The sequence below is a fragment of the Oryzias latipes genome, chromosome 2 (assembly GCF_053564925.1).
Source record: "Oryzias latipes strain Hd-rR chromosome 2, Olatipes_Hd-rR_3.1".
NCBI lineage: Eukaryota > Metazoa > Chordata > Actinopteri > Beloniformes > Adrianichthyidae > Oryzias > Oryzias latipes.
Window position 1 is genome coordinate 27,939,839 of NC_136238.1, and position 24,186 is coordinate 27,964,024.

At 42.5% G+C, this 24,186-nt stretch overlaps 1 protein-coding gene across 2 annotated transcripts; it reads left to right on the plus strand.

The window, feature by feature from the left end:
• Positions 1–47: 47 nt before the first annotated feature.
• Positions 48–23,872, plus strand: LOC144987254 (uncharacterized). Of its 2 annotated transcripts, XM_078936445.1 has the most exons (3): positions 48–194; positions 297–545; positions 18,321–23,872. In XM_078936445.1, exons 2-3 carry the CDS (start codon positions 374–376, stop codon positions 20,051–20,053), a joined length of 1,905 nt encoding a protein of 634 aa, XP_078792571.1. In that variant the 5' UTR covers positions 48–194; positions 297–373; the 3' UTR covers positions 20,054–23,872. The 2 variants fall into 2 exon arrangements, with proteins under 2 accessions (XP_078792571.1, XP_078792566.1); XM_078936440.1 differs by having other exon boundaries at positions 51–545.
• The last annotated feature ends 314 nt before the right edge of the window (positions 23,873–24,186 follow it).

The window sequence follows — 24,186 nt, forward strand, 5'->3', positions numbered from 1 at the left end:
GCGACATACAACACTCCAGACCAGCTGGTGGCGCTAAAGCACCATGACGCTGTTAACCAAAGAAAGAAGAAGAACAGCACGAGGTCTAGCAGCGTTAGCTTGTTAGCAGGCTAGCAGCGTTAGCTTGTGTTGAGAGGACGGTGGTGTTTTGTTGGGACGTTTGTGAGGTTTTTGGACAGAAAGGACGATACGTGGTTCGTGTGGGAACTCTCAGCATTTTCCAAACAAAGTGTCGTAAATGAGTGAAGAAGTGTTGAACGGAAAGACAACGTGGATTGCTGTGATTGTGAGACTAGCAGATGATCGATCGGAGCTGCAGTGAAGAGGACGGCGGTGTTTGTGGGAGTTGGAGCTGAAGATCGGAGCAGGAACCATGTCTTCCCTTCAGTCTCTGAGAGAGTTGATCAGCGAGCGACTAGCTGCTGCTGCTGAAGAAATCTGCAGACTCTGTGAAGGAACCATCGTCCAGTACGAGCAGGAGCTCTGTCGTCAGCGCAGACTGCTGGATGTCATCTGGAAACCACAGCTGCAGCTACACCATATAGGTATGTGACCTTCATCAAAGAAACAGAGAAGCCCTTTGAGCTTCATGCTTTTCTTTTTGGGGACCCGTCTGTCACCCAGTGGCGGTTCTACACTAACTTACTTTCCGGACCGCGGTCAAGTGAGCCGACATCTGCGGAAGCGCGGTCACGCCAGCCGGCACTGACTTTTAGCATGCGCGTTTACATCATAGTTTACGGTACACACACCCAGCGAGCTGGAAAGACGGCATAAAGCGCTGATATCACCCATGTCACTGTTATACCCATTATAGAAATTACATGTACTGTACTCTGAAATAAATGAGAGTTATTGCATGCCCTGTATCGTTATTTGATGTACAAATGTATTCATTTGGATTGGATGTCTGTTCATTCCATAATAAACTACCAGAAATAACGTGTTTTGTCTGAAATATAATAATCAGACAGATTCTAAAAGTGAGATTCAACACTGACAAGAGTGTTTTGTGGGTTGTTGAGCACGTCATGGAATGGAATCAAGCAGAAATGAAGAAACTCCAAGTAAAATCACATCTGGTCCTGTCAACTCTTTCTAAAGTTGCTTCATTTAAGGTGACACAAAACTTTCACTGGATTATTGTTGGTAATGATGTTCACTAATATCACAGCAAGTTTGATGAAAAATGACTGGAGAATATTAGAGATATTAAAGTTATAGAACATTTTGGGTCTCCTCATTCACAGACAGTGTGTAATATGTAAACCTTACAAAATGCTACTTCTTTCAAAGGTGACGCAAAACTTTCACTGGATTATTGTTGGGAATAATGTTCACTAACATCACACTAAATTCGATGAAAATTGACTGTAGAAAAGTAAAGATATTAAAGTTATAAAACAATCTGGATTTCCTCATTCACAGGCAGTGTGTAATATGTAAACCTTACAAAATGCTACTTCTGTCAAAGGTGACACAAAACTTTCACTGGATTATTGTTGGTAAGGATGTTCATGATCATTACAGCAAGTTTGAAGGAAAATGACTGGGGAAAATGAAAGATATTGCCATTATAGTCTAATACAGGCTTCGTCATATGTAGTTAAAGTGTAATATGTGAACCATACAAAAGGGCTTTTTTTCAAAAGGTGACGCAAAACTTCCACTGGATTATTGTTGGGAATAATGTTCACTAACATTTCAGCAAGTTTGAAGAAATTTGACTGGAGAAAATTAAAGATATTAAAGTTATAAAACAATTTGGGTCTCCTCATTCACAGGCAGTCAGTAATATGTAAACCTTACAAAATGCTACTTCTTTCAAAGGTGACGCAAAACTTTCACTGGATTATTGTTGGGAATAATGTTCACTAACATCACAGCAAGTTTGATGAAAAATGACTGGAGAATATTAGAGATATTAAAGTTATAGAACAATTTGGGTCTCCTCATTTACAGACACTGTGTAATATGTAAACCTTACAAAATGCTACTTCTTTCAAAGGTGACACAAAACTTCCACTGGATTATTGTTGGTAAGGATGTTCATGATCATTACAGCAAGTTTGAAGAAATTTGACTGGAGAAAATTAAAGATATTGACATTATAGTACACCTAAGCATCCTGCCTTGACAGTTAAAGTAAAACATGTGAACCATCCAAAATACCACTTTTTTCAAAGGTGACGCAAAAATTTCACTGGATTATGGTTGATAATGTTGTTTATGATCATCACAGCAAGTTTGGAGAAGAATGACTGCAGAATATTAGAGAAATTAAAGTTATAGTTCTCCTAAGCATCCTGCCTTTATAGTTAAATTAAAACATTTGAACCATCTAAAATACTCCTTCATCAAAAGGTGACGCAAAAATTTCACTGGAATGTTGTTGGTATTGATGTTCATGACCATCACAGCAAGTTTGAAGAAATTTGACTGTAGAAAAATACAGATATTGACATTGTATACCAATTCTGGCCTCCTCATTCATAGTCGGAGTATAACATGTTTATAAACCTCCATATTAGGTAAATACAGGGTATTTTTTTGCAATAATTTGTCTTCAAACCTGCTGTGATGTTAGTGAACATCATTACTGCCATATTCCAGTGAAAGTTTTGCGTCACCTTTTGATAAAGTGGTATTTTGGATGGTTCACATGTTCTATTATGACTATGTAAGAGGAAGTCTAAATTGGTCTATTTTGTAAATAGCTTTACTTTTCTACAGTCAATTTTCATCAAACTTGCTAAGATAATCGTGAACATCGTTAGCAACCATAATCCAGTGAAATTTTTCCGTCACCTTTGATAAAGGAGTATTTTGGATGGTTCAAATGTTTTAATTTAACTATAAAGGCAGGATGCTTAGGAGAACTATAACTTTAATTTCTCTAATATTCTGCAGTCATTTTTCTTCAAACTTGCTGTGATGATCAGGAACATCATGATCAACCGTAATCGAGTGAAATTTTTGCGTCACCTTTGATAAAGGAGTATTTTGGATGGTTCACATGTTCTATTCTGACTATGTATGAGGGAGGATGAATTAGACTATAATGTCAATATCTCTAATATTCTGCAGTCAAATTTCTTCAAACTTGCTGTGATGTTAGTGAACATTATTCCCAACAATAATCCAGTGAAAGTTTTGCGTCACCTTTGACAGAAGTAGCATTTTGTAAGGTTTACATATTACTGACTGCCTGTGAATAAGGAGACCCAAATTGTTTTATAACTTTAATATCTTTAATTTTCTCCAGTCAAATTTCTTCAAACTTGCTGTGATGTTAGTGAACATTATTCCCAACAATAATCCAGTGGAAGTTTTGCGTCACCTTTTGATAAAGTGCCCTTTTGAATGGTTCACATGTTTTATTTTAACTATACAAGCAGGATGCTTAGGTGTACTATAATGTCAATATCTTTAATTTTTTCCAGTCAAATTTCTTCAAACTTGCTGTAATGATCATGAACATCCTTACCAACAATAATCCAGTGGAAGTTTTGTGTCACCTTTGACAGAAGTAGCATTTTGTAAGGTTTACATATTACTGACTGCCTGAGAATGAGGAGACCCAAATTGTTTTATAACTTTAATATCTTTACTTTTCTACAGTCAAATTTCTTCAAACTTGCTGTGATGTTAGTGAACATTATTCCCAACAATAATCCAGTGAAAGTTTTGCGTCACCTTTGAAAGAAGTAGCATTTTGTAAGGTTTACATATTACTGACTGCCTGTGAATGAGGAGACCCAAATTGTTTTATAACTTTAATATCTTTAATTTTCTCCAGTCAAATTTCTTCAAACTTGCTGAGATGTTAGTGAACATCATTACCAACAATAATCCAGTGAAAGTTTTGTGTCACCTTAAATGAAGCAACTTTAGAAAGAGTTGACAGGACCAGATGTGATTTTACTTGGAGTTTCTTCATTTCTGCTTGATTCCATTCCATGTCATGCTCAACAACCCACAAAACACTCTTGTCAGTGTTGAATCTCACTTTTAGAATCTGTCTGATTATTATATTTCAGACAAAACACGTTATTTCTGGTAGTTTATTATGGAATGAACAGACATCCAATCCAAATGAATACATTTGTACATCAAATAACGATACAGGGCATGCAATAACTCTCATTTATTTCAGAGTACAGTACATGTAATTTCTATAATGGGTATAACAGTGACATGGGTGATATCAGCGCTTTATGCCGTCTTTCCAGCTCGCTGGGTGTGTGTACCGTAAACTATGATGTAAACGCGCATGCTAAAAGTCAGTGACGGCTGGCGTGACCGCGCTTCCGCAGATGTCGGCTCACTTGACCGCGGTCTTTCCGGGCGGGGGTATGTATGTACTATGTGGGTGCTGAAACCGGTGCCAACTCGATGCGGGTGGGGTGAGGTTTTGTGTGTGTGTACTGAAACAACTGTTTCTGATATTAATTTAGCACCCAGATCCGGCCATAAATAAAATAATTTCAAAAGAGACAAAGACAAAAAGAAACAAAATGAGTAAAGTATAAATATTCAGACCGGCCTTTCATTCATTTTCTTAACTCGTTTGATCCCTTTAATGCAGGGGTCTCAAACTCGCCGCCCGCGGGCTTTTTGCGGCCCCCAAGATGATATTTTGCGGCCCCCGCCTTAATTTGAAAGTTTAATGTTAATGCGACCCGCCAGTCTGTCTGAATGACACCTCTTCAATTTTGTGCGCGGAGCTGAAGAATCAACCAATCACAGTGAAGTATATGACTCTTGGGGGCGGGGCTTTGACTGGGCTTTCAAAGCACAGTAGAACATTTAAGGCAGGAAACCTGACCGCCCCCTCCCCGGACCAGGAGGAGTTCCTTACTTTACGTATCTAAATATATGCAGTCAATGCTGAACTTTTCTCTGGGTCGCACAGACCCGGAGGAGGGCTGAGGTTATGGTTATGGTTAGGCGCGCGGCGCCGACCCATCTCCCGGTCCTGCAGGAGGTGGGTCGCTACGGAGAATAAATGTCCCACACCTACATCCGTGACAACTAACGGGGCTCTAACATTAAACATGCGCGAGAGAAAACATAATGTACACATTGAAAATACGTGGGGAAAATGCAACGATAGACGTGAGATGAACCAGCGCCGCCCCCGGGGGGGTGGTATTTGAAATTATTTTTATTGATCATTCAACTGCGAAAACCATCAGGACACATTTCCCATAATGCATTGGTTTGTAGTCATTGGGCAGCATGCAGTCAGTGCAGTACTAAGTTTCCATCTGCGTTCGCTCAGGTTGGGGCCTTGATCCCGCCTCTTTCTGGTGATATTTTTGTGATGATTGACAGGTGATGTTGGAGCAAAAACAAAATCATACGTCACTCACAAGGTGATCTGCGCAGCGTTTTGTCCACCTGGGTGATCTCAAACACGCTTATTGTGCATCTTGGCTACACATATTTGGTGTTGCCAACATGAATTTCCATCTTTTTTTTATAAAAAATATAGGAGTGGATGACCGGCTGCTCTACAATAACTTGTGACCGGGGGGTTTATATGTGCAAAAAGTCATAAGAAAGAAAATCCAACAGTGGTTACTGAATTTTGTTTCTCCTTTACTAATTTGTGGTTAAAAGAGCAAACATTCAACACAGACTCAGCATTGGGGGCACAAACTCTCTGACTGCTTCATTTTCTATGTCAATAAGTCCAAGTTCAGTCCAGATATACTGACAATCATCTTCATCCACACTGAGGGTCTTAGCTGTTTCGGAGGAAGTGCTGCCGAGTTTCCAGCAGGCCACAGATTCTCCCGCTCCTTCCTCAGCAACTACAGCAACACAGACTCCACCAGATTTGGGCTCTCTCTCCGGAGAGAGGCCACGGTGATCCCGGAGGAAGAAGGTAAAATTGCGGCATGCAGAAACCCAGTTCGAGCCCCCAGGATTACAACTAAAGGCTCATCAGGATCAGACGAGCGTCTGCAGTTGGATTTCCCCGCGTCCTCGCGGGCTCCAGCATCTTCCTCCCACCGTCAGATCCTGAAGGAAGCCGTCCGCTTCCATTCCAGAAAGGCTCGTGCCTCGCCGCTGCTGACGTCCCCCGGCCGCTGCTGCCGCTGTCGTCATTTGCCTGTCGGCGCTACACCTCAGCCCGCGTCTTTTCCTCCCCTGTTTGCCCCGTCAACAGCGATAATCGGGGATTCTATAATAAGGAAGGTCTGCTTCTTCAACGCGGTCACTCACTGCTTTCCGGGAGCCACGGTTCTGGATATTCTAGAGAAACTCCCAGACCTGCTGCGATCTCTCCCTTCCACAGTCAGGAGGCTGATTTTACATGTGGGTTTTAATGACACCTCCTATAGAGAGTCTGAAACGACTAAAAAGGCGTTCATCAGACTTTTTAATTTTTTAAACTCCTGCCCATCGACTGTTTTTATTTCGGGACCCCTCCCCTCCCTCTCCCGCGGCCAGGGCCGCTTCAGCAGGCTGCTGAGTCTGAGCTCCTGGCTCCAGTCTGTTGCCAACCTGAACAAGTTTGTTTTTATTGACAATTTTAATCTGTTTTGGAACAGAACTTCATTCTATAAATCTGATGGTATTCACCCCAGTCCACTGGGCAGCAATGTTTTAGCACCCTACATCAGACACTCTGTCCAGACTTCCCCTGCCCCCATCATGCCCACACCTGTCCAAACCTCCTCTTCATCCGTACAGACATCGGTCTGTGGAAGTGACTGACTAGATTTGGTTTCCTCCCACATCCCCCAACAAACCATCATCACTGCTTTCGTTCCAAGACCTGCTGCCCACCCAGTCTATCCTATTAGGACTATTATTACAGTCACGTCTTCTGTGAAGGGACATGCGGAGAGAAAAACAAACACTGTCTTCCAGAGGCGCAGGCCAGAGGCGCTGACCACAGTGTGCTCTCCTTTCTCCCCCGCTCTACTCCAGATCCTCTCTGTTCCACTAACTCTACTACAGTCATCCTTGGTCTCCTCAACATCCGCTCGCTCACCAATAAAGGCCAGCTGGTCCAGGACATTATTGCTGACCGAAAGCTGGACTTTCTATGCCTCACAGAGACTTGGCAGCAACCTGGGGACTTCACTGCACTCAATGAGGCAACTCCACCTGGATTTGTGTACACCAGTGAGCCACGCATACATGCACGAGGCAGTGGTGTCCTGATGATCTATCGTGAGTCCTGGAAAGTCCTTCCTGTCTCTGTTCCTACTTACTGCTCATTTGAATATACTGCATTACTCCTTTCTGGTCCTGCCCCCCACCATAGTTGCTACAGTCTACCGTCCACCCAAATACAACAAGGATTTTCTAAATGACCATTTACATCTCCTGACCCATTTCACTTCACAGTCTCAGAACATTGTTACTCTTGGTGATTTTAATTTCCACATAGATAACTGTAATAATCCTCTTATCAAAGACTTCTTATCCTGTTTAGATAGCCTTGGATTGCAGCAATTTATTCATTTTCCCACTCACTGCAAAGGACACACGCTGGACTTAGTGTGCTGCTCTGGACTTACTCCATCTGATTGCAAACCTCACACACTCTCGTTCACTGACCATAAGCTCATCACCTTTAATCTCCTGCTCACCGTATCCAAACTCAAATGCCCACGCATCATATCATTCCATAAGACACAAGCCATCAACACTGCTAGTTTTTCAGCTGATATCAACAACCTTCCCAGAGTAAATGGGCAACACGGGGCGACAGTGGCTCAGGTGGTTGAGCGGGTCGTCCAATGACCGCAGGGTTGGCGGTTCGATCCCCGCTCCCACCAAAAAAAATGTCGTTGTGTCCTTGGGCAAGACACTTCACCCTCCTTGCCTCCAGTGTGGCTCCACTGGTGTGTGAATGTCCTGGTGATGGTCAGAGGGGCCGTAGGCGCGAACTGGCAGCCACGCCTCTGTCAGTCTGCCCCAGGGCAGCTGTGGCTACAACAGTAGCTACCATCACCAAGTATAAATGAGGAGTGAATGAATAATGGACACAATGTAAGCGCTTTGAGTGACTTGAAAAGCGCAGATAAATCCAATCCATTATTATTATTATTATAAATCCTGATGCCACACCTGACGAGCTGGTTTTGCAGCGTAACAATGACTTGCAGTCACTTCTAAATAGTCATGCACTCCTCAAAACAACATCAGTTTCCTTCACCCATGGTTCACACCTGCACTATGTCAGCTCAAAGCTAAAGGCAGACAACTGGAAAGACTTCAAAATAAAACTGGAGTCACAATTCATAAGGACATGTACAAAAACCACATTCTACATACAGAGGATATCTACAATCCATCAGCAGCTCACAAGCCAAGCTGCAGTCTCTGGAGTGGACACCTTCACTCCTCCCTCGGTTCTGACAACCTTTTCAAGATTTTCCCTTCCTTCTGTCCAAACCATTTCTGACCTCATCACCAACTCTAAACCTTCCACCTGTCAACTGGATCCCATTCCTACAGCTCTTGTTAAATTCTTTCTCCTTTCTCTTCTCCCATCAGTAACCAACATTATTCACTCCTCTCTCATGTCTGGTATTGTAGCACTTCTGTATCGTTTCGGTACATAACCTGAAGTGTATTTTTACTGCTTTCCTTTCATAGACATTTATTTAACTGGACGGATCAACTCTAATGTCAACCATAGACCTCTACAGGCTGTTACCTAAATTGTCAGCTGACATTGAACTCTGCCATACTGGATTAAGTAGTTTTTTTACCCTCTTGTTTTTGTTCACACCCGCGGTTTAATAAATGTTAATAAATAAACAAGTAAAAAGTTTTTTTTGTCTAATGTTAATGAAGCTGTTGGCCTATGACCACATATGATTTTGTGATTGCATTGTAAGAGCTTTTCTGTTTTTCCCCTTAGTTGAGTTGAACATAACTGTTGTTAACTTCCTAAAACTCAAACCAATCTGTGGAATATGTATCTATTTGCCTTTTGCTATTTGTCTTTAGAAGGTCCGGTAATGTGTTGCTGATGAGGCCAATTACTGTTTTGTCACCTGCAAGCTTAAGGATGTTCTTAGGTCCATGCATGGGTTTGCAGTTGTGATTGATTGGGGTTAGAAGATGCTGGGCAGAGGGAGCTGGTGTTGAGTTAGCCTTGGCTTAGCTCTGAGATCTCACGCCATCTTCACCCACTTCCTCCCGACCAGGTGGAGTTATCAGCCTGTTCTTGTGTCAGTTCTTGTATCAGTTGTTCTTGTCTTTTCAGGGACTGTTCGAAGACTTTCAATAAAACCTTTAAAGATGGAAAAAAAAGGAATTGTTAAAGATATTGGATCTGGGTCAGTGTCTACATCCATTGTTGTGTATTTTTTCATTTTTGGTAAGGATGTGCTGACTAAACATTTTTTTCTATTAAAATTTGTGCAGTTCTTCACTTTCCAATTAACTTGATTTGCAGGCCCGAGCCCGAAGCAAACCCGAAATTTCAATTCATCCCATAGTATTTTTGACAGAAAAAAACCCCGCCAGATTTCTTGAAGGTAAAATAATCTACATATTTTTATGATCATGAAAGTTATTTTCTTTCGAACAGAGAGTGGTCTCTGCAGCCGCGCGCGTATAAGCTCGCTGTTGTGGCATAGAGTTCCGCTGGAAGCGCTGCGCATAGGTTCCTCCCTACATGATAAATGCATTTGCACAACGAAATAACGCTGGAACACAGAATAAGAGGCCAGACAAAGAGAGTGAAAGAGAGATCTTGATGCGCACTCGCTTCATTACGCGGGAAATACTGCAGCCGCGGCGGTGCGTGTTTGCCTTTTCAGTTCCCCTGTCTTAAGTTTATCCTTGACTTCTTGCTACTCCATATCGGGGATACTTAAACAAAATAGATGCGGGCGACACGTGCACAGAGCTGCGGGTGGCCAGCGCCCCACTCTTTCTGCCAGTTGCTGGACCGCAGTGTATGTCAATTAATGGTGGGCTGGTGACTGGTGGGAGGGGGCGGGGTCTACCTGTGTGTGTGTGGGGGAGGGGGTTTGCTGAACGTTCTCCCTCTGAGTAAAGGCCCGTACACACCGGGACGAATATTCGCCAGGCGTTATTCGCCAGCGTTTTTCGCCACGTTTTTTGTGTTCACACCCAGGCGATTTTCGCTGACGATGAGTGGAGTGAACATGCAATTTCATTCCCTGACATTAGATGGCGCTTAATGTAAACAGAAATACTCCTGTACACAAGGTGGCGCTGCGCAACTTTACGCTTCTTGAAGTCGCTTTTCACTCAGAAGAAGAGAGCAAGTACTTACACGCTTGTCAGAATAATACAAAGAAAACATGAATATTTCAAGCACCAGTAGCTCCAACTGGTGCTTGGTTCGGGGATATTTTAGAATGTCCGTCATTATTTCTTCGCGGCAGTGTAGACGCTACTTGGCGTCTATCTTCTTCGCTGGTATGTGTGCTCAGCAAGGCAGTTTTGTGTTTGAGCGCCCCCAAGTTGTGTTTTACTGTAACTTCAGAAGCTCCAGACACGTGAGCAAAAGCGCCATTCTCATTGGTCGAGTAGATTTCGACGCGACGCGTCGAAAAAAAAAAACGAACCCGAGGCGTTTTTTTTTTTTGACGCTTTAACGCCTGGCGTTTTTTCGCGTCGGTGTGCACACTCTCATTGGTGCCCTTTGTTTAGTCACGAGGCGTTAAACGTCGGCGAAAATCGCCGGCGAAATTCGTCCCGGTGTGAACAGGCCTTAAGAAGAAGCCGGCTGTGCCTTTGGGTTCGTGCGGTAACCGTTCTGACATCCAGGATTAATAAAGAGCTGTTTGACAACCGCCCGCCTAAGGAGCTTCTTTGCAGCCATTACAATATGTTTATTAGAAAAGTCAGCGAGAGAGAAGCCCGACCCGAGCATAATGACTGGCATTTACCCGAATTTCGGGTCGGATCGGGCACTAAAACACTAAAACACAGGCACTAAAACACGGGTCGGGCACTAAAACACGCTACGAATACCCAAGTAGAATGCATCTCTCAGCTATGGTGATTCCCTCCATGTGCAATAATGTAAAAGAGAAAGTTATTGAAGGTCTGAGCAGATCTTGAAAAAAATGTGAAAAAAATACATTACAAAAAAATACAATACATCAGTGTGGTGTCTGTTCACCTGTTCAGAAATAGTTTAAAACACTTACTTGTCCATGTCTCTTTTATTGTTTTTATATTTGTTTGTTGTGAACTTGAATGTCATCTTTTGTAAAGAAGACTACACTTACAAAAGAGAAACTGGATGGCAGTTTATTTTTAAATTTTAATTGACTAAAGATTTAAGTTATTGTAACATTATGTTGTTTATAAAAGTTTTAAATTTGACCATGTAGTGTGGTACATTGCAAACAAAGTTCAGATATTCTATTGCATTAAAGTCTAGTTAAAAAATGACAATCTGTGCTTTAAAAGAATAAATGTAAAAATTGAGAACCGAATCAAACTGTTACCTTAGAATCGAAAACGCAATCGAATCCAGGATTTGGAGAATCGTGATGCTCCTAATAATAAACACATTCATCTCTGCTGGTTATTTACTTTTTCTGCTAGTCCTGTGTTCAGACTTTCCTTCTTTCTTTCAGATGGTTCTCTCCTTCTCTCCCACCACGCCTTTCACTGTCTCTCGTCAGCTCGCCCTCTAATGCATCTGCTGCATGTGGCTCCCTTTACTCACACACACACAGACGCCCACTTTCAGAAGCACACATCCTCATTCTAAAACAGAAGTTTCCGTTCCGCGAGGAAATACGACAAATTTACTGCGTTCTATTTATTAATTTCCATTGTATTGATTTCCATTATAAGCTGCATGCGTTCTTGAGTGCGTGGCACGGCCGCCCCCCTAATGATTTTGTGTGTGTGTGTGTGTGGGGGGGGGGGGGGGGGTTATTACTGTTCTCCTTCACTCTGTAACACCAATCATGAACACGCACTGTTAGATTTCCATGAATATCACTACATGTTTTGTTTGGGAACTATTTTGTGCAGCGCAAAGTTACGTGTCTGTAGAATCAAGTCTGTTTATTACTGAGCAATATATAATATTCTGAGAAGATGTCTGTACCAGAAAGCACAGGTGAAGCCTCACGTGCAGCTAGAGAGCGGTCCGCTGCAGAAGAATCAACACGCACCCCCAACACACGTGTACGCTCCTTCTTCCTAGGCCTACACAAGACGCTCCGCGCTCACACCCACAGTCAATCTACAACACCTACAGAGTTAGTTCATTAGTTAGATAGGTAGTAGTTAGTTGTTACTGTTATTTGTTAATAAAGAATAGTGCGTTGTAATTAGGGATGGGTACAGAGCCCCGGTATTGAACAAGCCCCGGTGCCACATTCTTCAAGACCGCAGTATCGTTAAGATCTGACCTCAACGGTTCTGCTATCGGTATTGTAGAAGACGCATTTTTTTGGGGGCCCACAAAATATAAACATTATCTATCATTGTTAACTCATCAAGTCAGTCAATTGTCCGTTAATTAATGATGACATTAATTTCGCAATTCTCGCTGGAGAGGTCTGTCTGGCTATTTGCGTGCGGGGGTTGGGGGGGGGGGGGGGGGGGGGTTGGGCTGTTGTTCAGACAGTACGCGCCGCGTGCACACACACAAGACAAGGCAGCGCACACACAGTCAGTGGTGATCTTGTAGGGGACACGTGAGCGCCTCCCCAAAAAAATCCTTTTATCCCCCTATATACCCATTTCCGTGTAAAATTAATGAAGTTTGCGTCAAGGAGCCCCTACCATCCTGTCACCTTGCTGCTACTATGACCGTATGTTGTGCTGTCTGTGGTGGTGGTGGTGGTGGTGGTGGGTGCTCGCGGAGCAAACAATGAACAGGTAGAAAGGCGGGCCTTAGACTCGCCGCTTATGGTTCCAGATCCGCAACAAGCTGACAGATGCTTCCTAAAACTTAAAAATAATTATTACCTAACAATAGTTGTCATCCATAAAATTGATATAATTAATTGGGTTCACTGGATTTAAAGAAAAATAAATAAATTGAAATGAGTCTGCACTAAAGTGAATTTATTTCCATCATCTCACTTAACTTAACTCTGGGTATTTGACAGACAGAAAAGTCTATTCAAGGTTGAGGAAAATAGACAAAAGATCAAGGAAACATCACGCTCATAAAGAATAAAAATAATTAAATAAATATCCTTTCTGGAACATTCTCATGTATAAAGTAAAATTTTTGTAGAAAAAACAATGTTAATGTGATTAACAGATAATAAGAAAACAACAGTGGACCAGATTTTTTACCAAGCACTGAGCCGCTGTCACCGCAGACCCACGTTAAATTTACGCACCCTTTGCCTAAGACTGCTGCTACTGCAACTAAAATCCTTTTATCCACCTAGACTAAGACCACCCATTTCCGCGTAAAATGAGTTAAATTTTCGTCAGGGCGCCCCCACTATCCTGTCACCTTGCTGCTACAATGACCATATGATGCAGGAAACAGGCGGGGGCGGGGCTTAGACTCATCCGCTTATGATTCCAGACCCGCAATAAACTAACAGCTGCTTCCTATTAAAACATAGTTGTCATCCATAAAATTAATATAATGGATTGGGTTTTCTGGATTTAAAGACAAAGGAGTCTGCATGAAAGTGAACTTGTTTCCATCATCTCACTCATCTTAACTCTGTGTGTTTGACAGACAGAAAAGTCTATTCAATGTTATAGAAAATGGACAAAAGATCAAAGGAAACATCACTCTCATAAAGAATACAAATAAGTAAATAAATATATTGACAGCATTTTTAATCAATACAAGTATTGCCAAATTAACTATCACTATATATCGGCAAAAACCTTTTTTCTAACACCCCTAGTGTAGCGGCTCCCTGTGCTTTCATCTCAGTGGGAAACTGATCCAAATGGCTCTTAGAGAGGTTCAGGTTGCCGACTCTGGTCTAGCACATCAACGTTGCATTCCATGTTTTTATTGGAACATTGTCATGAATAAAGTAAGTGTAAAGTGAAAAAACAATGCTGTTGCATAATGAGGAAATAAAACCATTTGTTCTTAATTTGTTTTGTTTTTTTTCATCCTCACAAAGTATCGATAAGAGTACCGTTAAAATGCCGGATCGATAAGCATTATCAATAAGAGTAGTAGTACCGTTAAAACTTTATACCCATCCCTAGTCACTAGTAAATCCTGCTGTGATTATGCTACACGGTTCCTAGAAGCTTTTCCCCTGCACACCATTACAGCTCCTGCAGTCATGAGAGCGTTAATTCAGTTTTTCTCCAGGGTAGGAATACCTGATGAAATTCTGACAGACCTGGGAACCAACTTCACCTCCCGGTTGATGAAACTTTTCCAACAGCAGCTTGGCATCACTGCCATCAAGGCGACTGTATGTGAGAACTGTTGGCGCCTCGTGGTTCATCCATTTTATGCATCAGCAGCCTGATTCCTCGTGATCCTTCCGGTTTTTTGTTTTTGCACTTGGCTGACCAGGCCATCTCCATGATTAATTCCAACAGACACAGACGCAATGCCTGGCTGGGGGAGGCTAATATTGCTGATGTTCTCACTGTTTGGCCTCACCATCCCTCCCAGTGGCATCTTTTGGCTTTAGGTGGCACTCAAAGTGTTTTGTATCAGTTTAGTTTTCGGCTGTCATATCAGTCATGTTTGACTACATTTGTCAGACTCTGCTGGGTTGGTGTAATCCTATGGGTTCCCCTTTGTTTTGCATCTTCTTGATGGGCCTCTGTGTTCCTGTTGTTCTGGATGTTTCTGTCTTGTTTTTGGTCTCTAATTCTCGATGCTTTGAGTGGTTTTGTTATGATGATGACTGTTTGGATTTTTGGTCTCCCTCCACTTGTTTTCTGATAGTCAATCCTCTCCCGTCATAATTCCGCTGAGACTTTGAGGGCTGCGTCACTTTTCACGGTTTGCGCAGCTGCGCTGTGTCCTGCGCGTCTGTTCCTCATCCAGTAATTATGAAAAAGAAAGTTTTTACGTGTCTGCTGCAGCTACGCATATATCGGCGTGAGATGGATAATGCACTGTAGGCAGGGGGGGGGGGGCCTTCTGCCCTGCATTAAAGATGTGTTCTATAAAATGTTCTGTGGCTGACCATCCAAAAAAGGAATTCTTATGCAAACTCTTTTGTAATGTTATGTAAACTCTTAAATAAGGTTCTATAGCTAACACCAAAAAAGGAGAATATCGTGACATGTTTATGGTGTTTGAATGACTGGCCCCCAGAAGGAATGTTTAATATAAAGTTTCTCTCCGTAAAAGGGAGTGCTCTGTAGAAGGCATTCTGACATGTTTATGATTAGCCTACATCCAGGGTGAGCTTGCGGGGAGGGACTGGCCATCCATCCCTGCGGGCTGACCTTTGCATCAAAGAATATATAAGATAGGTAATCGTAATTTGACTCAGAGTCTCCTCGGGGTTACGTACGAACGCCCAGCCGGAGTTTGTTTCAAACCTCTATCGGGACTGTTGGCTCTCCAGTCCGTGTGTCACGGTAGGGGCAAATGAATCTTTTCTGTTGAAACTACATGGCTTAAACTCCTGTGTTATGTTGTATGACTGTTTTGAAGTGGGGAAGAAAAAGATACATTTAATTCTGGCTTGCAGTCTTTGAGTCATTTGTTTCTGCTCAGTGCCCACCTCCCTCGAACCTGCCAAAAATTATTTCATAAAACACGGCGTTACCTTTTCACCAGTACAGAGTTCCCTCGTTTATTGCAGGAGTTTCGTTCTAAAAATAACCATGATCGCTGAAATCCAAGGAGTCTAATTCCAGAATTTTATGGCAGTAAAACTCCTCACTGCCTAAATACACTTTTCTCAGACATACATGAACATTTTTTTCCTTTTCTCTTGTTTGAAATCTCAAACTTTTATGGATCTGATGGATCAAAGATTTCTGTAGATCTTAAGAGCTCCGCGTTTCTGTACAGTAGACACGGCACGGACTGAGGAGATTGATTGACGTGGTCTCCAGCCAACCAAGACAGAGAGCAGGGTGCTGTATAAAAAAAGCGGCATAATTGATCTTAAAGAATGAGCTAAACTGGTAAAGATGAACTGCGTCGTAGAAAGGGAAGACTGTCTTCTGTTATGTTTGACAGAGATTATAGAGGGTTTCAGGTTGGAGCGCAGACTGCAGAAGGGGGGGGGATAAAATCTCACGTCTTGATCATGTAGGCAGATAAAAAAAAAAAAAAACACGGGTCTCTGATATTGTTCAGTGGGCCTTACCAAACATGGAGGCGGGGTGGATCCAGATCGCGGGTCGTAGTTTGACCACCCCTTAACTAGTGTGAAATATTTCATTCAAACGCAAAATATTAGTGCAAAGGTGAGCTAACACCTGTGCTCAAGTGAGTGTTTATGTTCCTCTAAAAACTCATAATGGAAGGTGAAAAGAAGGAGGGAGAGTGCTCTGCCATCCCTACACCAAGACCCCTGGCACAGCAGCTTTGGCAACCAGAGCTCCCCAGAGCCCGCACGGCAGAAGATGGAGTGCAACCGCCCCCCAGGCGATTGCATCCGCCACCCAGGCCAGGGCCAGCAGGACCACCCACGGAGCCCCCAAAGCCAGAGAGTAGGGAGGCATGGGGGGCATGGGGGGGGGTGCAGAGAGTGCAGCTCCAGCTCAACCAGGAGAGCAGCCCCCCACCACGCAGCGAGGACCCAACGCAGGGCCCCGCCCCAGAAGATTGCCCACAGCCCCAGACGAGCACGTCATCATCACCCCAAGAGTTCTGGGCATCCCCCTGCCCGAACCCCAGGTACGAGCCAGGGCCCCCCAAGGGAGACCCGCCCCATGCTCCATGCAGCCACCCACCCGGCCCACGGTTGGCCCATGAAGGAGCAAGGCAAGGGGCCAGCTGCCCCCGCCCAGGAGAAAGACATCCAGGAGAAGAGGGGTCAACACTAGGGGTGTTGTAAACATGGCTCGTCCACATTTGGAAATTTGGCGAGGCCCAACGCTTGGGGGCAAGGACCAGAACCCACAACACAGGGACGCGGACACCCCCCCGGCTCAGCTGTGATGTGATCCCTTGCCCTGAGCTTTCTTGGCCTTCCTCTTGAGATTCCTCTTGGCCTTGCCAAAAAGCTCAGGGATCCCTCTCCCTGCGTGGAGAGAGGGCCGCCGGGCTCAGGAAGCCAGCACCCAGGGAACACGGCCGCCATCGCCAAGGGCCCAGTACCCCTTACCAGGTATGGGGTAGGGGACAGATGGTCCAAGGTCCCACCTTCCTTGTGAAATGCGTGCATGTGTGTGCGTTTATGTTGGAATGTATATTTGGAGGAGTAAAGGGTGTGTGTACTAAGGGGGTGCAGTCAAAATTGGCGGGTAGGGCACTAAGGGGACGTCTCCTGATTACTCACAGTGATGTCCCATCACCCTCCCCACCAAGGGCCCTAAATGTCTACAGTGCAGTTACAATTGGCAGGTAGGGCGCTAAAGGACATCTGCTGCTTGATGGCAGTGATGTCCAAGCACCCTCCTTACTAAGGGCCCTACATGTCTACGGTGCAAATAAAACCGAGAGGGGGGGGGGGGGGGGGCTATTACATACGGCAACCACAGTAGGGGGACCACTGCCAAGTAGATCCTCCCCCAAGGTGCAAGGCAGGCTAACCCCCCCCCCCCCCCCCCCCCCCCATCACCCTGATATGAGATTATATAAGGAAGAGAGTAAGTTGGGGACAGTTGGTAGACTCCCCCACCCCCAAAAGCGTAGCACCCAGGGCCCCATCTCACCAGGCGCCGACCCCCCAGGCCCGCCACCACCCACCCCAAGAGGAGCCGGAAAGCGCGCCCCACACACACACACAATCCCCCCCGGAGCAAGTCCAGGTTCCAGCCCCTGGGAGAACTCAGGTCAGGCCTCGACAGGACCGAGACAGCCACAACCAGCCGGTCAACGGAGACACCGACCTGTCAAACCTCCAAGGTCCCTTACCGACCCTATACCCTCTACCTCCTCCAGAAGTCCCCCTCAGGACAGGGCCAACAAAGCCCCCCCAGCCCCCGCAGACCTGGTGAATGTCACCCAGAGCAATCACGGGCCCCAAGAGGGTTGCCCCGCCCCGTCCCAGAGCCAGGGAAGGAGTGATCCCAGCCCCAGGTGTGGATGGGCAGCCCATCCAGCGCCCCTGGAATGAACAGTTTTTCATATTTTATATTTAAAGATTTAAACTATAAGATTTCTGACTGAGCAGATTTTGACTTACATTGGTGTTTGTCAATGCACAAACTAGTTTAAAAGTATAAAAGGGCTTTTTCTTGTGTTTGTATTCTTGCAGTTCTCCCCCAGCATTGGATGACTGAAGAGGAAGATCTCTGCAACCAGCAGAGGAACTTAAGAGTGCAACAGAAGGTACCAGAACCTGCTCAAAGTGAAGAGCAACAGAAGGAACCAGATCCTTCACTGATTAAAGAGGTACAGGAGAAACCAGAACCTCCACAGATTAAAGAGGAACCAGGGAAAGTCTTCATCAGTCAGGATGAAGATCAGCTTGATCTGAAGCAGGAGACTGATACCTTGATGGAGATTCCTACTTATGAGGAAAATGAGAACAGTGAAGCAGATCTAAAAAATCAGCAGAAGAACTTCAGAGTGGATCATGAGGAACCAGAACCTCCACAAACCAAAGAGGAACAAGGGGAGCAACAACTTCAACAGATTAAAGAGGAACCAGAACCACCACAGATTAAAGAGGAGCCAGGGGAACTCTGCATCAGTCAGGATGAAGATCAGCTTGATCTGAAGCAGGAGACTGATACCTTGATGGAGATTCCTACTTATGAGGAAGATGAGAACAGTGAAGCAGATCTAAACAATCAGCAGAGCTTTAATGTAACTAATAATCAGGATGAAGAAGGAAACCGACATGAAGAATCAACATCAACTATAGCTGAAGAGACAGAATCCACATCAACTACAAATGAAGAGACAGACCCGAAGAACAGAGATCAGAGGAAGAGAAGAGACAGAAGTCATGTCCAAAATGGGTATGATGAAAGATATTGTGCATGTAAAAAATGTGGTAAAAGGTTTAGTGGGCGGCCTCAGTTGAAATTTCACATGAAAACTCATACAGGAAAGAAAACATTTTCTTGTAAAAACTGTGAAAAAAGTTTTAGTTATAAATCTAATCTCAAAAAACACAGGACAACTCATACAGGCGAAAAGCCCTTTATGTGTAAAGAATGTGATGCAAGTTTTAGTCAAATGTCTAGTCTAAAAACACACATGAGCATGCACACAGGAAAAAGGCTTTTTTCATGCGAAGAATGTGATTCAAGTTTTCGTCATGTGGCTAGTCTTAAAATACACATGAGAACTCACACAGGGGAGAAGCCTTTTTCTTGTAAAGTATGTACAAAAAGTTTTGGTCAAATATCTCATCTCAAAGCAGACATGAGAACTCACACAGGAGAAAAGCCTTTTTTTTGTAAAGAATGTGATAAAAGTTTTAGTGAAAAATCAAAACTTAAAATACACATGAGAACTCACACAGGGGAGAAGCCTTTTTCTTGTAAAGTATGTACAAAAAGTTTTGGTCAAATAACTCATCTCAAAGCACACATGAGAACTCACACAGGAGAAAAGCCTTTTTCTTGTAAAGGATGTGATACAAGTTTTAGTCGTATAGATCATCTCAAAACACACATGAGAACTCACACAGGAGAAAAGCCTTTTACTTGTAAAGAATGTGATAAAAGTTTTAGTGAAAAATCAAAACTCAAAATACACATGAGAACTCACACAGGAGAAAAGCCTTTTACTTGTAAAGAATGTGATAAAAGTTTTAGTGAAAAATCAAAACTTAAAATACACATGAGAACTCACACAGGAGAAAAGCCTTTTACTTGTAAAGAATGTGATAAAAGTTTTAGTCAAATATCTAATCTCAAAACACACATGAGAACTCACACAGGAGAAAAGCCTTTCCCTTGCAAGAATTGTGATGCCAGTTTTAGTCGAATATCTATTCTAAATACACACATGAAAACTCATATAAGTGAGAGATAGTTTTTATGGCTGATAAATGGCGGTCATAAATGCCATTTAGTAAAATACATTAGAAAACAGAAGAGAAGAAGAAGAAGAGAATGAGAAGCTTTTCTTTTGTAACAAAAAAAAATAGATAAAGGATTTATAGAAAAATCTCAACTTCAAAAACAGAAAAACAGAGCAGAAAACTTGTACAGTATATGGGAAAATATTGTGAAAATGCCATTTAGTCTTTTTTTTTCTTTTTCGTTTTTAGAAGAAAGAAATTTTTTTTATATACTAAAAAGGAAATGTTGGAATATTTCAAGCCTTAGTTTAATTTAGTGAATTTATTGTATAGGTTTAAATAAAACAATGTTCTTTGTCCGGGAAAAAAAAGAACATTATAACAAATGTTTATGTCAAAAACATTTAGTGATCATGTTTAACCCTTGTGCTATCTTAGGCATTTTGCCGTTGGGAGTTGGGTCATGTAGACCCACTAGACAGTGCGCTGAACCTTTTTTCTTCAATGATTTGTGATCTTCCCTTGTGTCCATGGATTACATGAAATCTTTCCACCTTTATCCACCTTTGTCATGGTAGGGAGAACACGTCAATGTAAGGGTGGGGTCATAGGATAGCACAAGCAATAAATCTTTTTCAATGACTATGATGTTACTGTTTGATCAACCAGTAAAGTTCCCTGAGCTGAATCCAATGAATAAAATCTATGATCTGTTAAGAAGAGGAAGATGAAACACCAGGCCTAATGATAAAGACGACTTGAAGTCTGCTGTTAAATCAGCCTGAGCTTTCATTACATGTGCACCCCCCCAATCTGGTGGCCTCAATGACACAGAGCATTGATGTAGTAATTCAGTTCAAAGGAGGCATTAACTGCATTTTGTCCTGCCATTGTTTTTTTATTATTTTAGACAAAACTTATTTAGTTGACCATTGTTGTAGTTTCTGCTAAGACAATGTTTATGTTGTCAAAGTGTGTACATTATTATGAAAATGTTTTGTAAACTTCTTTGATTTTTTGTCATATTTTCATTGTTGTTTTAGACTAAAAGAAGGGACTTCAGTTTTTAATTTGTCAAGGCATGTGAGCTAGTAACCATTGAGTGAAAACAGATTTTCTTTTAAATCCACTAACTAATGGAATCACCATAAATCAGCAAATTCTGCAGCGCAGAATTCAAGCGCTGCTTCAATATGCAATGTTTTAAAACATAAAGTGTTGCAGAACTTTGAGGATGGAAAAACTGTGGAGAACATTTTCATGTGAATCCTCTTCTAAGCTGTTTGTTCATGAAGGCAGGGGACATCCTGCATCCAGTCTGTCACAGGACCCATGCACTCTCACATTCACATCTAGGGACAATTTAGACCAACCAATCAATCTATGAAGCATGTTTGGGATGGAAGCTGGAGTCCCCAGAGGAAACCCACACATGCACAGGGGCAAACATGCAAACTCTACTGTTTTCAGATCCTCTAACCAGGACTTGAACCGAGGGCCTTCTTGCTTTGAGGCAAGAGTGCTAACCACTGCACCACTGTTCAACCCGACAACAATGAGGTTTATGTTTGTTGTTTATGTTACTGCTGAACGTAACCAGAATGTTGATGGAAACTTGATTAAAGTTACAAACCCCATTTCTTTCTTTCTATATAAATCTTTGTTTGTATCACTTTTGTTGATTTTGATCTTCGGTTCTAAATGATGCTGATTTAATTCATATAATTTAAACTTTTTTAAACATCCTGTAAAAATACACACCTATAGTGACTGTACAAATATATTCTATTAAAAACCAAGAATCGTGGTTCGATCTGTGAGCCATTGAGCTTGATTCATGAATTGAATCGGATCGCCACCTAAGGAACGATCCACAGTCATAGTAGAACCGCATCCCTACCATTTAGTGAGGAAAGGATTTTTCTAAAAATGTATGAAGGAAGATGTGGATAAAGAACCAGACTGGTGTTTGTGTCTGGTGTTCTTGTGATTCATGTTTTCTAGTAGACATTAGAGCTGTTCCTCTGTTCTTTTTGGTTCTCAGTGTTCTGTTCCAGTCCTTACTGTGAAGAATAAAGTGGACGTGAACATCAGTCAGAAGTGTGGAGTCTTTCCCACAGTCTGGGTTTCTGCTGTTTGTTGGTTCTCTGCTGGTTCCATAGCTGGACTCTGTTCCAAAAAAGTTCAAGGGTAAATTAATTAATGTTCTACACTTTTGGTTCCAAATCTGCATGGAACTTTAAATATGAAGGACTGCATTCACTGTGAAACAATTATTTATTCAAAGACGTGAGCATAAAATGACTTTTAAGGAGAATAAATGTTTAAACTTTTAGACTAAATGGAGACTGAAGCATTTTTCTTTTTAATATCTGTGAAAAATATCACATTTATCTAAAAATCAGAATCACACTTTAGAACAACTGTTTGTCCTGTTTTTATTGGACTAATGTTCACCATCTGCTGAGCAGAAATATCTAATGTTGAGCTGAACTGTTTACTTTTTTTCACGAGTTTGTTCATAAAACACAATTTGTGTGCAGTAAAGACAGCCGTTATAAAGCCTTATATATCTTATAACAGGTTTAATAGTATAAAATATAACCAGTATGTTTGTGACTGAAAGATAGAATGATGAGAGAAACACCTCTGCTGTTTGGACACTTTGACCAGCAGAGGGCAGCAGAACTTTCAGCAACTCTGGATCTGATCCCACAAAAACAATCCATGGATGATCAGATTTCAGAAGATTTGAAGGATCAAAGACAAAGATGTTCTGAAGAGAAGATGTGAGAAGAAAGTCCAGAATGAATCCACTCTGACTTCTCCTCATGTCTCTGAAGCTTGTGTCTTCATGTCTTCACCTCAGAGTTTCTTCTGGATTCCATGTGGATCAATAATATTGATCATGTTCTGTTGTCATTTTCCATCAGAACTTCAGGCTTTTCTCTGCTGATGATCTCTGAGCTGAACTTCTTGGAGGAATTCCTGAATCTGGGATTTGGAGCAAACAGTCAGAACAAAGGAGGTTTCCATTTCTTCTAAGCTCTGCCAGAAGAAAAGAGCTGAAGCTTGAAGCTGAAGCAGCATTTGCTCAGAGAATCTGTCCTCCAGACCAACAAGTCCCACCACAGCCTTGAAGACGTTTCCAGAAGCAGCAGCAGACTGTGTTCCCATGACGACGCTGAAGTCAGCTGCTGCTCTGCAGGAGAAAGTCTGCAGCTCCTCAGTCAGGAAGCTCTTTCAAGCTCGTGTACATCTGTCAGTGCAGCAGCAGAAAGCCTGTTTCCCTGCAGGAAGTCTGAGACTTTTCAAAGTAAGAGCCTCATGTTGGCAGAGATGGGTTGGATTCTTTGATGCTCCAGTGTCTTTTGGATTCAGGATGAGTTCATGCAGATCTAGAAATCCCACCATGATGATCATCCTTGAGGAATTTCAAAATAAAAGACTTACAAACACCACAATCACTGCTGGATGATAAATACATTTACTCTTTATTTTCTGTCAATAAATAATATTTATCAATAAATCCTTGATTGTAAATGATGGATCTAAAGTTGAAATAAGTCAAAGTGCTGACTCAGCACAGATCAAAGGAGACACAGATGATTTCCTGGAATGAAGAAAACATCAAACATCATGATGTGATCTGGAACTGAGCTGTTCTTCAGAAGATCCTCCCAAACATGGAAACTGTTGCTGCAACACGTGAAGGTTTGGTTCTGTTGCTAGTGAGATCTGATGGATCAGAACCAGACTTCTGTCAGCTGGAACTGGGGCTTCTTCCAGACCATGACATGTTGTTCAATAAAGTTCATTCCAAAGCGTGACTGATTCATGAAGTGGTTCCTTGAGCCGTGAGTTTTGCCAGCAGCAGGAATCCCTGAGAGTTAGGAGACAGTTTGTGGAGAGAGTTTGTAGATTTAGGAGAAACCAACGTTTGAAATGAAACCAAAGTGTCCTAAACCAAAATCACTGAGCACATCTCAATGTTCCACAAACAGTCATTTTCCACAGTGGACCGTCACCACACACTTTACAAGACAGTTTTCCACAACTTTATGACAACAAATCCTGAAATTGTTCCATTCAAGGAAACATTGACTAATATTTGTATTGATGCTGTTTTCCATCTGTGTTTTCA